The following is a 13952-nucleotide window of genomic DNA, read 5'->3' as shown; positions in this document are numbered from 1 at the left end:
TATTTAAGGCAGAGTAATGGCTCAAGTCGACTTCCTTACCAGGTACTTGTAATTTCATTGTTATTTTGAATAACTGATAATATGAAATACGGGATACTTAGCTTCTTGATATACTTGTACACTGGTTTTCACCCACCTCCCTGGGTGTGAATCAGCTACATGATTATCGGGTAAGTTTAATATTGAAAAATGTTATTTTCATTAGTAAAATAAATTTTTGAATATACTTACCCGATAATCATGATTTAATTGACCCACCCTTCCTCCCCATAGAACCAGTGGACCGAGGAAAAATTGAAGTGGTGTCAACAAGAAGTACTGCAGTACCTGGCCACAGGTGGCGCTTGTGAGTACACCCCCCTCTTGTATAGCGATCGCTGGCGTATCCCTTCCGTAGAATTCTGTCGGGCAACGGAGTTGACAGCTACATGATTATCGGGTAAGTATATTCAAAAATTTATTTTACTAATGAAAATAACATTTTTATAGTTTATGTATGAAAGATGTATTTTCATTTCAATTTGTTTATTGATTCTGACTTGTAATTTGACACATAAAATAACAGGAATTAACCCAATGAAAAATTACCTTTGACATCCATGAGTTTATACTTACAATTGTTGATGATATGAAAGAGAAATTTAGTTTAGTCTCCCTTGTTATTTCTTAACTAAAATTGACAGTGAATGATTATTTATGTTTTCAGTGCTGCTGTGAAGTTGAAACAGGGGAAAAAATTGCTTGGCTTTAAGACAAAGAAGAAAAATACTGAAGGCCTTGGGGAAAGAATAAAAAAGAAGAAGAAGTCCATAAAAAGCAAAAAGAAGAAACAAGTCACAGATGATAGTGAGAAGAATAAGGATTCAGGTTCAGAAGCAAATGTGAAGACTGCCTTTGAGGATTTGCCGGCTCTGAGTTTTGTTATAGACACAGAGAAGGAGGAAAAGGTGGATGATGAACAGAAGGTCCCCATTAAGTACACCACCGTCGATGCTCTGGTTGAGGATAAACAAAAACAGAGAGAAAGGTTAGGTTTACAGAAAGTCCTCAACTTAAAACTTAATAGGTTCAAAGAAGCTGTTTGTAAGTCGAACTTTGTTACATTTTGGCATAAGGTAGGCTTCACCTCCAGCTGCAGAAGTCAGCAGATAGTCCTATTCCATATTGCAAATGTCATCTTACTGTATTAAATTATATGATAGTTTTATTACACTATTTCATAATGAACTTTTGATATAGTATCAGAGATTTTAGTTAGATATGTATTTGTATCTGAATGTTTGTAAGTTAAGGATTGTATGTATGTACATTACATATTTTTCCTCTCTTTCTCATCCATGTTTGGTAGATGACATGCTATATTAAACCCCTAAAGTGTTACTGTTGTCATTACACCTCACCAGCTCACCATGTGTACATTAGGGTGTAGGCAGTATTCCTTTAGCTCCTGGCTATACCCCATTTTTTTTCTTAGCTTTTATTCCTTTCAATTTTTACTTTATAGTGCAGCTATTCTTATGGGGGCAAATTATATATATCTATCCATACTGTACTTCAGACTTATTCATCATCAACACTTGCCATATGTTTTCCCATTAGCTGATTATGTAATAAGCCATCAAGCTTCTATACAGTATCATTATTTTCAAGTGATTTTGCCTCTAAAACCCATTTCTATGATTTTATTTTCTTAGGTGTTCAAAAGAAGTCATGTTTTATCTTTACTTTTACCAGTATGCGTGATATTTTTATGTAAAGCTAACATTTTTCTAGGCAACATAGTTTTATAGGTCTTAAATCTTTTTACAGAGAACTTACTGACGATCTTTTCGGAGGTATGAAGATTGACGAACAAGTAGATTCAGAAGATGATGAGGATGAAGACTGTATGTTGCCATCTGAGCGGGAAGATGAATCCAGGAAAAGGGATAGGGAGGAATCAAATATTCCTGATGATCCATTTGATATCCATGAAATGGAGGTTTCTCTGGCTAAGAAGAAGAAGCCAGCTTGGGTTGATGAAGAAGATGAAAACATTAGGTAAGTACAGTATCAACAGTATTGACACAAACTATGTAAAAGTTTAAAGGCTGCTCATGAATAGCAGAGGCAAGGACAGAATATTGTCCTAGAGACCAACCATACAGGGGTTGTGGGGGCCTATTGGAAGTGTCCCTGCTTGGTGTTTGCCGGACTGGGGTTCGAGTCCTGCTAAAACTTGATAGTTTCTTTAGTGTCTGCAACCTCACCATCCTTGTGGTTAAAGATGGGAGGCTTGTGGGAGCCTATAGGTCTACCTGCAGTCATCAGCAGCCATTTTCTGGACCTCCTTGGTCCTAGCTTGGGTGGAGATGGGGCTTGGGTAGTGATCATATGTATATATGGTGTGTCACTGTCCTTTGCCTCTGCCACTCATGAGTGGCCTTTAAGCCTTTAAAATCTATAATCAGTACCGAAGTCCTCTCCACCCTAGTTAGGACCAGGGAGGGCCTGGCACTGGCTGCAGATGACTTGGCAAGTAGACCAATAGGCTCCCCTAAACTTCTCATCCCTAGCTCACAGGGAGAGTGAAGTTAAAGACACTACTAGAAACTATTGGTCTTGAGCAGGGCTCAAGCTGCCGACTCACAGATGCCGAGACAGATCCCCTTGCAATTTATTTCAGCAGCTTGGCCAGTTGCAGATTTCATAAAGAGCCTTTTGGTGTTATCATTCTCTGTCAGTCTTAGTTTAATGTTGTCTATCCTAGTTATTTTTGTCCGTAGCACTTTGGAATTTAGTGGAAGGGCCAAGATATTTCAATGAGTGAACAAAACTCTTACTATATAGACTCGACTAAAGTGATGATTGTTTTCCCGTTCCCAGAAAGACATCGAGGTGGTATCACTTGGACGTTCTGTCTCTTCATATACAGTAGAGTTCCTGTTATTATTATTATTATTAAATGCTAAGGTATTAGTTTGTTGAGTGTAGTTGGAAAAGTGTATGGTAGAGTATTGATTAATAGGATTAAGGATAAAACAGAGAATGCAATCTTGGAAGTACAGGGTGGTTTTAGAAGAGGTAGGGGTTGTATGAATCAGATTTTTACAGTTAGGCAGATATGCAAGAAATATTTAGCAAAAGGTAAGGTGTATGTTGCGTTTATGGATCTGGAGAAAGCGTATGATAGAGTTGATAGGGAAGCAATGTGGAATGTGATGAGGTTATATGGAGTTGGTGGAAGGTTGTTGCAAGCAGTGAAAAGTTTCTACAAAGGTAGTAAAGCATGTGTTAGAATAGGAAATGAAGTGAGTGATTGGTTTCCGGTGAGAGTGGGATTGAGACAGGGATGTGTGATGTCGCCGTGGTTGTTTAACTTGTATGTTGATGGAGTGGTGAGAGAGGTGAATGCTCGAGTGCTTGGGCGAGGATTAAAACTGGTAGGCGAGAATGACCATGAATGGGAGGTAAATCAGTTGTTGTTTGCGGATGATACTGTACTGGTAGCAGACACAGAAGAGAAGCTTGACCAACTAGTGACAGAATTTGGAAAGGTGTGTGAGAGAAGGAAGTTGAGAGTTAATGTGGGTAAGAGTAAGGTTATGAGATGTACGAGAAGGGAAGGTGGTGCAAGGTTGAATGTCATGTTGAATAGAGAGTTACTTGAGGAGGTGGATCAGTTTAAGTACTTGGGGTCTATTGTTGCAGCAAATGGTGGAGTGGAAGCAGATGTACGTCAGAGAGTGAATGAAGGTTGCAAAGTGTTGGGGGCAGTTAAGGGAGTAGTAAAAAATAGAGGGTTGGGCATGAATGTAAAGAGATTTCTATATGAGAAAGTGATTGTACCAACTGTGATGTATGGATCGGAGTTGTGGGGAATGAAAGTGATGGAGAGACAGAAATTGAATGTGTTTGAGATGAAGTGTCTAAGGAGTATGGCTAGTGTATCTCGAGTAGATAGGGTTAGGAACGAAGTGGTGAGGGAGAGAACGGGTGTAAGAAATGAGTTAGCGGCTAGAGTGGATATGAATGTGTTGAGGTGGTTTGGCCATGTTGAGAGAATGGAAAATGGTTGTCTGCTAAAGAAGGTGATGAATGCAAGAGTTGATGGGAGAAGTACAAGAGGAAGGCCAAGGTTTGGGTGGATGGATGGTGTGAAGAAAGCTCTGGGTGATAGGAGGATAGATGTGAGAGAGGCAAGAGAGCGTGCTAGAAATAGGAATGAATGGCGAGCGATTGTGACGCAGTTCCAGTAGGCCCTGCTGCTTCTTCCGGTGCCTTAGATGACCGCGGAGGTAGCAGCAGTAGGGGAGTCAGCATTATGAAGCTTCATCTGTGGTGGAAATGTGGGAGGTTGGGCTGTGGCACCCTAGCAGTACCAACTGAACTCGGTTGAGTCCCTTGTTAGGCTGAAGGAACATAGAGAGTAGAGGTCCCCTTTTTGTTTTGTTTCATTGTTGGTGTCGGCTACCCCCCAAAATTGGGGGAAGTGCCTTTGTATATGGATGGATGGAAGCTACAACCCTAGTTGGAAAAGCAGGATGCTATAAGCCCAAGGGCTCCAACAGGTAAAATAGCCCAGTGAGGAAAGAAAATAAGGAAAAATAAAATGTTTAAGAATAGTAACAACATTAGAATATTTCCTATATAAACTTTAAAAACTATATAACAAAATAAGAGGAAGAGAAACTAGATACAACAGTGTGCCCGAGTGTACCCTCAAGCAAGAGAACTCTAACCCAAGACAGTGGAATACCATGGTACAGAGGCTATGGCACTACCCAAGACTAGAGAACAATGGTTTGATTTTGGAGTGTCCTCCTAGAAGAGCTGCTTACCATAGCTGAAGAGTCTCTTCTACCCTTACCAAGAGGAAAGTAGCCACTGAAATTAGAGTGCAGTAGTTAACCCCTTGAGAGAAGAAGAATAGTTTGGTAATCTCAGTGTTGTCAGGTGTATGAGGATAGAGGAGAATCTGTAAAGAATAGGCAAAAGGAAAGAACCGTAACCAGAGAGAAGGGTCCTATGTAGTACTGTCTGGCCAGTCAAAGGACCCCATAACTCTAGCGGTTGGTCCCCTTGGGAGTGTCACCATTGATCTGTATGACCCTGTAAAAGGCAAACTACAAGTTTCTCCTACGGATCTGCCTCATCTTCATCGGAGTCTTTGCTGTTACTTGTACGAGTAGAAGTTATCATTGAAGAAGTCCCGGAAGTCCTTTTGTTTACCTCTCCCTCTCCCAAACAATGCAGTACCAGGAACCTCCGTTCTTGAGCGATTGCCAAGAGTTCTGTAGTACTAAGAAACATCGGTGCACACAACACCAGGGAGGTGTCTGGGTACTTGGTATGGGTGTCCAAAGACCTTTCACCTCTGCTTGGAGTAAGCGATGAGAGTTGTCCCATAGTAGGGAAAAATGTCGGCACTTACAATTCTCGTCCAGGTTCATCACAAGCGCTGTTCTTCCTGGACAATCTCTCTCTCTATTCTATCTTATTTCCCTTCCTCTTGATTTTTTAAATTTTTATACTTTATACGTGAAAGATTTATTTCAATGTTTTTACTGTTTTTGAAATATTTTATTTTAATTCTTCATTACTTCTCTTGTAGGTAGTTTATTTATTTCCTTTTCTCACTGGGGTATTTTTCCTTGTTGGAACCCTTGGTAAAAATGCAAATTATTTTAATATTTGTGATTTTAATTGATTCTCATAACCATGAATTTATATTTGTTCCTTCTCTGCATCTTCCAGGGTGAAGGACGTTGTATCCAACATGGTTCGGTCAAGAGGCAAGAGAGGCGAGAAGGAAATATCAGAGAAAAAGTACGAGAGCGAGTTGCGAGAGAAGTTCAGCAACGTCATTGGTGGTACTCCCGACTGGGCTGACTTAGATAAAATACCAAAAGATTTGGACGAAGATGATATGGGTAAGGTAAGTACAGTCTGAAAATTTTAAGCAGTACTATGCAACCAGTTCATACTTTTGGCTCTCTCATATCTGTGGATTTTGTATTCAAGATATTGCGATATATGTATTGGTTTCTTATGGGTGGAGTAATGTCAGAGGTTTCTTTTGTTTTTTCTACATTGACTTTGTCACTGTTTTCTTCTATTCTTGAACATTGAGGTGGGCAAGAACTGTGGCTTATTGGTTTCTTTAAAGACTTACGAGCGTGTTGTATAAGAGTGATTTTACTTTCATATCCTGCAGTGATATAGAATAGGTCATTTACTATAGTCAATTCTTTTTAGTGAGGCAGATTTGCACCGACTCGCAGGGGTGCCCTTTTAGCTCGGAAAAGTTTACTGATTGGTCGAACGAATTCTAACCAGTCAGCGATCAGGAAACTTTTCCAAGCTAAAAGGGCACCCCTGCGAGTTGGTGTAAATCTGCCTCATTAAAAAGAATTGAATATAGGATTGTTGATGTCTACTTTGAGACCAAATTCCCTAACTAGATTCTGTTTAGAAGAATGACATTCATTTCTTTTTGAGTACTGTATTTCAATCATATTACCTAATTAAATTTATTATTCTCATAGGTCCATCTTATACAAATGCTTTTCTGTTGAACAGGTTAACATAATCTCGTTTCATAGTTTATATATGTCTTATTTATTCAACATTGTTACTGGTGGTAATATATTTCTCATTTATAGTTTATTTGATACTTCTCTTTTTCCTTTCCGTAATGGGTTGCTTTCCCTGTGGGACCTCTTGGATATATAGCCAATTTCTTTTCCAGTCAGGGTTGTAGCTTGGCGAGTATTAATTATTCAGTAATAGGTTTGTTCTTTGATTGTGTGTCAAAAATTCAATAGCCAGGTGTGATTTGACTATAGGAATGGAGGAAAAATTAAAGACAGGCCAAAGAAGATTAAAATTGAAGGGTGGTTCCAAGAATATTAACTACTTCCTAAGGTGTGTCATTTACGGGCACTGTAGGCAGTTCTCCTAGAGGTGCTAGGGCATTATAGCACTTTTCATTATTAAACTTTTGTTCCAGTTTCCTTCTTCCAACATCTTTTAATTTTCAACTTCAAAATCCTTCCATCTGTTATTTTTTCTTAACCTTGAGGGCTGCTTTTCTGGTCCTACACTGCAGGGGAACCATACTCTCTACAGGACCTTTCCTAATTAATTTCATCATATACATTCAAAGGCATTCAGCATTTCACCACATATTGCTTGTTTATTGTCAAATCCACATTATCAAGGCTCTTAGAAAACAAGAAAGTCTTCAGTTTCCTCTTTAGTAGTTCATAATTGACAAAAACAAGAAAATAAAGAATGATGTTCTGTAACCATGTTTTTTTCTTTTCAGAAAACTGGTAATTACTTATCCGGAAAATCGTCGTTGGATCTCCCCAGGAAAATACTTGAGTACAAACAAATGTGTGATTTAAATAGCTCACATTCCGAAGGAGCGCTCATTAAAGCAATTGAATTCAACCAAGACCTTCAAGTTGCGATAGTTGCAGGATCGGTAGGACCTTTAGGAGCAGTTTCAATGTTCCAGGTAAAGTCAATTTTTTTTCTACGTAATCTGTCTATTTTCTTAGCATGTTCAAGAGAGCAGCAATGACTAGAGACAGAAAAGTAGATGAGTGTTCCATACCTTTAAGCAAAATTTTCCCCTAAACCTGTCAATGATGATTTAGATTTGTAAGGTTTTAGCTGTTAAACAGACAAGTTTGTACAACCACGTACAGTGAACCCTCGTTTATCGCGGTAGATAGGTTCCAGACGTGGCCGCGATAGGTGAAAATCCGCGAAGTAGTGACACCATATTTACCTCTTTATTCAACATGTATATTCAGACTTTTAAAACCTTCCCTTGTACGTAGTACTGTTAACAAACTACCCTTTAATGTACAGAACACTTAATGCATGTACTACAGTACCCTAAACTAAAACAGGCACAAATATTAAAGGCAATTTTATATCATGCGTTTCCTAAACACGCTAAAAAGCACGATAAAAAATGGCAACCAATGTTTTGTTTACATTTATCTCTGATCATAATGAAGAAACAAACTGGAGGTAGAGCTTTGCTTATTACCCAGACATATTTCCCATACTTTTCCTTTAGAACTACATCACATCTTCCTACTTTAGATATATATATATATATATATATATATATATATATATATATATATATATATATATATATATATATATATATATATATATATACAGTAGGGTCCCGAATTAAGCGTGTTCGAATTACACGATTCCCCTTTTCCGCGATCGCTATTTTTCAAAAATAAATTTTCTGTATCTGCGAGGCTGTTCAAAATTCGCGAGTCAAGCACTACAAAATGTATCAAATCTATTGTCTTTTTAAGTATATTGGTAGCCCTAAATACGGTGATTTATAATAAATGTTACAAAACAATATCAACATTACATTTCATTAACATAATTTCATAATGAATAGCCTATTTAAGGATAAAATTCCACATCAACAATGAAATCAACTGTTAACTGTGCGAGTCCAGCTGACAAAATGTAAACAGAAATGTGGTTACGTTCTCGGCAATCTTTATCTTTCTCCAACCTTACGATAATTGTAATGGTAGTGTTAATGATGGTATATCAAAGCATTATTTTTGTTTAGTACAGTATATTTAAAAGCCTTATTTTCCCTCTGGGCGTTCAAGGTTTTCATGAGTAGACTGGGTTCGTTTATCGGCAGTGAATAGCCTAAACTTCGGTAACGAGTCGTCAATATTTTGTCATATTTTAAACAGTATACATTTGATTTGCAAACATTGGTTTTGTAGAGTAGACGGTAAAATAAAATCTAGAGAGAGAGAGAGAGAGAGAGAGAGAGAGAGAGAGAGAGAGAGATCCCTCTCTCTCTCTCTCTCTCTCTCTCTCTCTCTCTCCTCTCTCTCTCTCTCTCTCTCTCTCTCTCTCTCTCTCTCTCTCTAGATTTTATTTTACCGTCTACTCTACAAAACCAATGTTTGCAAATCAAATGTATACTGTTTAAAATATGACAAAATATTGACGACTCGTTACCGAAGTTTAGGCTATTCACTGCCAATAAACGGTAACAAACCCTTTAATGCAAACTAACTGTATCCTTTGATATTCCTCTATATTTATCACGAATTCCTTCTATACCTCCTCAGACACTCTTATTTCAAATATCTAAATTATTCTTATCACAACTAACACCATCTAGTCATTTTCATTCCATTATATCTATTATTCCTCTGGATCTTATTCCCTTTCCTTATTCTGTTTATTCGATGGGATTCGTTTTTCCCTTTACCGTCTTTCAGAATCTATTTTTAGCCACTGGCAACCAAATCCCCCCTTCCCCCGTCTCCTACCGTCTCCCCTGCGAGTCCACCCAGCCTATCTCATCACTCCCCCCACCTTCATCCTCCCCTGTTCTAGGTCTGTAACCTTCTGCGTCATAATATCTCTCTCTCTCTCTCTCTCTCTCTCTCTCTCTCTCTCTCTCTCTCTCTCTCTCTCTCTCTCTCTCTCTCTCTCTCTCTCGTTATACAATACTTACAAATAGATGAAGAAACCAAAATCGGTTTTCTTGAAGTGTCAATTAAATACAAAACGAAAAAATTATACCGTGTATACATCCATTTCAATCATAGCTTAAAATACGGTAACCGATTTCGTCCGCAAACCACTATTTTTTAGGAAACACCATTCTATTCCAGAAAATTTTTACTCTTTAAATGTCAATTGCCCTATAATAAAACATGTACTTATGTTGTTAAATTTCGGGTGTGTTTTAAAAATCGAGTATTGCTAACTTATTTTTGTTTTACTTTTGGCTGTGATCACATCAGCTGATGTCTAGCTTCCGCGCGAATACAATAACAAAGAATTGTTTACACCATTTCTTATTCAAACCATCTATACAGTTAATATTACATAAACACCAATGTGTTATAACCTATCATATTTATTGTTTAGTACTTTAAAACCATCTCTCTCTCTCTCTCTCTCTCTCTCTCTCTCTCTCTCTCTCTCTCTCTCTCTCTCTCTCTCTCTCTCTCTCTCTCTCTCTCTCTCTCTCTCTCTCTCTCACATCGAACGTTATAGCGGTAACCTAATTGTTCGGTGACTTTAAAAATAGGCCTAGTACTTTCTTCTTTTACCTTTTTTGCATATGGATCCATAATTGAGGTGGGTACAAGTTGACTTATAACTGAAGTTAGGAAAAGTATTTTGGATATGGAAAGGACAATTATCTTTCGTAACAGTTTAGAATTATCGTAAGTTATCACTCTGTAATTAGCGGCAGTTTGCTATTGTGGATTAAACGCATAAGGAAAAAAAAATTTCCAGCTTTGCTACGAATTTAGGAATTTATATGGATACGGTAAGTAAAATATTTGTAATAACATAATGTTTACTAAATGTTTGTAATATCATTAGTTATGACTTAGATCATGTGTGTTTAATGCATTCGTTTGTTTATTATGATCGAAGATGGAGCGTAAACAAATGGAAGGTTTCCGTTTCAGGTGGCATCATAAAGAAAAAAATTTCATAAATGGCATTCATTTCATTTATTTGAAAGTTCTAATAAAAAATAATTAGAACATTGGTAATAACAAATTTAACATATAATCTATACTTGGTAAAATTGCTGTCAATTCAAAAATACAGATGTATAAATGCGTCTGTTTCTTCGTTGTGATCAGAGATAAACGTAAACAAAACATTGGTTGTCGTTTTCTATTGTGCTTTTTAGCGTGTTTAGGAAACGCATGATATAAAATCGCCTTTATTTTGATAATTCTGGATTTTCAATCATACAACAAACTAGTCTATAGAGTGATGGTTTTGCTATTCACCAGTTGTATTATAAAATAGATATGACAAACTTTAAAATTTGTCTGTATTTTGGGTTGTGTTATAACGGGAAATATATGGTGTTTACACCTATCCTGGTTGTAATTTTAACCATTTTTCAAGTTATTAGAACTTTAAAGTATATTAAATGTTTTATTTATTTACAAGAACAATTTGATAATATAAAGAAATACAGTATAGTACAAAGAAAGTATTGGAAATGGGTAGTAAACACATTTGAATAGGCAAATTGCTGGTTGCCATGGCCGCAATGGAATTATTTCTGTTAGTTGTGTGTTTCGGAATTCGCGATTTTCCATTTACACGAGGTCATTAATCGACCAAATTCTCGCATAATTCGGGACCCTACTGTATGTATATATATATGGTCCAGCACTTTGCTGCAGTAGAGGGGCTTGAGTGTTTCAATGATGGGCTGGGCAATGGCGGTGGGGTAGTTTATCCACCCTGGCAGGCTCAACCATACCGCTAAGGCCAGTTCTGAGAGACCAGACCAAGACTGGACCCCTATAGGCCTTCTCCTTTATTTAAGATAGGCAAAGGCTAGGAGAAGGAAAACTCCAAAATCAAACCAAACAAGACCCCAACGGCGGAGCTTCCCAGCGCCGGCGGAAGAGGGCAATGCCTGTCGGGCAGGCAATAAGGCGGGCCTTGGCATAACAAGAACCCGGCAGCCCGATGCAACCAACATCGGAGAAGCCGCCTGTCTCATATGTCTTGAGCCGCGGTGAAAACGGTGTGGGCCAAGTGTGTGTGCGTGGCCGTAGCAAAGCCACGACCACCCAAAACAATATACCCAGCTACTGGCATTCTGTCGTTTCCTCCACTCTTCTTCATCTCTTTCTCAGGAGGCTGATGGCTAACGACAGAACCCATTGCTCGGACACGAGTGGGCGCCGACGACGACGATATATATATATGTGTGTATATATATATATATATATATATATATATATATATATATATATATATATATATATATATATATATATATATATATTTATATGTATACACATATACATACCTACATATATACATCCATACATATATACATAAATACATGCATACATATATCACTGTATATATATGGGTTATGGAAAAAATCCGCGAAGTGGTGAATCCGCGATGGTCGAACCGCGAAGTAGCGAGGGTTCACTGTAATCAAAATAGAAGAGAAGTGGTCGTCGAATCCTGATAGTTGACGTATCACTAAGAATAATTGGGATTATCCAATGCACTTCATGTAATTTTGATAGCTCATAATTCTTGTTTGTTCCGTAACCGAAATACAAACCACGCTATTTACAAAGAGTTTACTTTTAGCGCAGCTGAAATGACGAGCCAATAGTTTTTAACGAGGGTTAATTACCTCCGCGCTAGTTAGCGGGGGGTGGGGAAGGGTAGCTTGCTACCCCTCCCCCCTCCACACACCGGTGACTTGCTTCACTTCACTTTTGGCTCGGCGGTGATCAGACGTGTCTGCTCATTGCCTTCGTGACAGCCTTTAATTTTCTGCTTTTTCTTTTCAGCGTGTGTGTTGGTTGGAAGTTGACCTTCAGTTATTTTCTTTACTATGCGTACATGCCCTGGAGTTGCCGGCCGTCCTTGTGGGACTTTCATGTCGGACGTTAATACGGATCCACACACCCTCTGCCCTCAATGTCGGGGCCGACGGTGTGACCAGGAGAATATATGCCGTGAGTGCAGGGAGTGGTCTGCCTCCCAGTGGGAGAGGTTTGGCCGTCGGCGTAAGAAGAAGTCCAAGAGAGACCGTTCTCCTCCGGGGTTAGCCTTGAAGGAGGAAGGTTCTCGGGACTCTTCTTCCGCCGCCCAAACCTCCTCCGAAGCTCCCCCTCGTCCGCCTCCTAAGGAGAGTCGGCCGAGTGGGAGCGCAGGCCCTTGTTCTGTTTCCTGACCTTCGGTGGGGGGAGAGGGCGTCGCCTCCCATAGCGAGGCGGTTCCCCCTCCTCCTCCGGGGGAGGTTATTGATAATGCCTTATCCAGTGATGATCTTTTACAGATTTGGTCGTCCCTGGGGCTTAAGGGCTTGCCCTCCAGGGTCGCTCTTATTGACCTTGTCTTGTTGGGGGCCGCTGTTAAGCAGTCGCCAGTGGTAGCAGAGGTAGACCCTCTGTCTATTGTCGACGTCGTGGTGACAGAGGCCTCCGACATGGCCGGGCCTTCCGCCGCAGGTGCTGTTGCTGGTGATGGTGCTAAAGGCTCTCCTCCTCCTTCCGTACATCCTTCGAAGGGGGAAGTGAGTCCTTCGGTCTCGACTGCTGCTCAGCTTCCTTCTGAGGGAAGTGATTTGTCGGAGACTCCCCTTCGGAGGACCGATGGTCCCGACGATCTCCCCCGAGGCCGCCTCCGCCGTAAGGCTCACCGTCCTCTACGCCACAAGGGTCTCCCTTCCCCTTACAAGGGGACTAAGAGGCGCCTTTTTGGGTCTTCATCCTCCGGGGGGGACTCTCCTCGTCAGCCTCAACCTACAGCTCCGCCCTCCTTGAACCTCTCTGCAGACCGCTCACCATCTCCTACCAGATCTTCGCCTTCTGGAGAACTCGTCACCCGACGGGCAACGGTCTCTTCGGGGCTAAGGGATCCTTCCCTTTCACGAGCAGTGCTAGCGCACAAGCGCTCTCCTGCTCGCCAGCGCTCTCCTGCTCGTCGACGATTTCCTGCTCGCCAAGACTCCTGCTCGTCGGCTCTCTCCTGATGTTCGCCCCCCTCGCCAGCGCTCTCCTGCTCATCAGCTCTCTTCCGAGCGTCAGCGCTCATTTGAGGACCCTCGCCCTGCGGTCTCTGACCACCCTTTAGTTCCTGCTGAACTCCCTGCTCACCATCTGCCTGGTCCTGTGGCTACGCAACATCGTGCTGCGGGTGTGTCAGAAACACATGTTCGCCAACGCGCCAGCGATCTTCCCGTTCCTGCTCGTGAACGCGCCGCTCCACCTGTCCTCTCACATGACACGCGTCGACCTTCTGCTCGCCAGCGATCTCCAGCTCGCCAGTGATCACCTACGCGCCAGCGAGTACCTCCTCGCCAGCGTTCACCTGCTTGCCAGCGCGCACAGGCGATCTTAGTATCGCCTATTCAACAGCGACAG

The 13952-nt window shown here is 40.5% G+C and overlaps 1 protein-coding gene across 1 annotated transcript in view; it reads left to right on the top strand.

Annotated features, from left to right (window-relative positions):
* The window catches only part of wcd (U3 small nucleolar RNA-associated protein 18 homolog wicked), an 81647-nt gene that overhangs the window by 35219 nt on the left and 32476 nt on the right, over positions 1-13952 (top strand). Inside the window, exons 4-7 of the mRNA XM_068356087.1 lie at positions 707-1027; positions 1810-2040; positions 5737-5917; positions 7310-7504. Coding sequence (XP_068212188.1) covers positions 707-1027; positions 1810-2040; positions 5737-5917; positions 7310-7504 — 928 coding nt within the window. The remainder of the gene's footprint in view (positions 1-706; positions 1028-1809; positions 2041-5736; positions 5918-7309; positions 7505-13952) is intronic.

Source organism: Palaemon carinicauda, chromosome 32 (genome assembly GCF_036898095.1).
Source record: "Palaemon carinicauda isolate YSFRI2023 chromosome 32, ASM3689809v2, whole genome shotgun sequence".
Lineage (NCBI taxonomy): Eukaryota > Metazoa > Arthropoda > Malacostraca > Decapoda > Palaemonidae > Palaemon > Palaemon carinicauda.
This window is presented reverse-complemented; position numbering and strand designations above follow the sequence as displayed.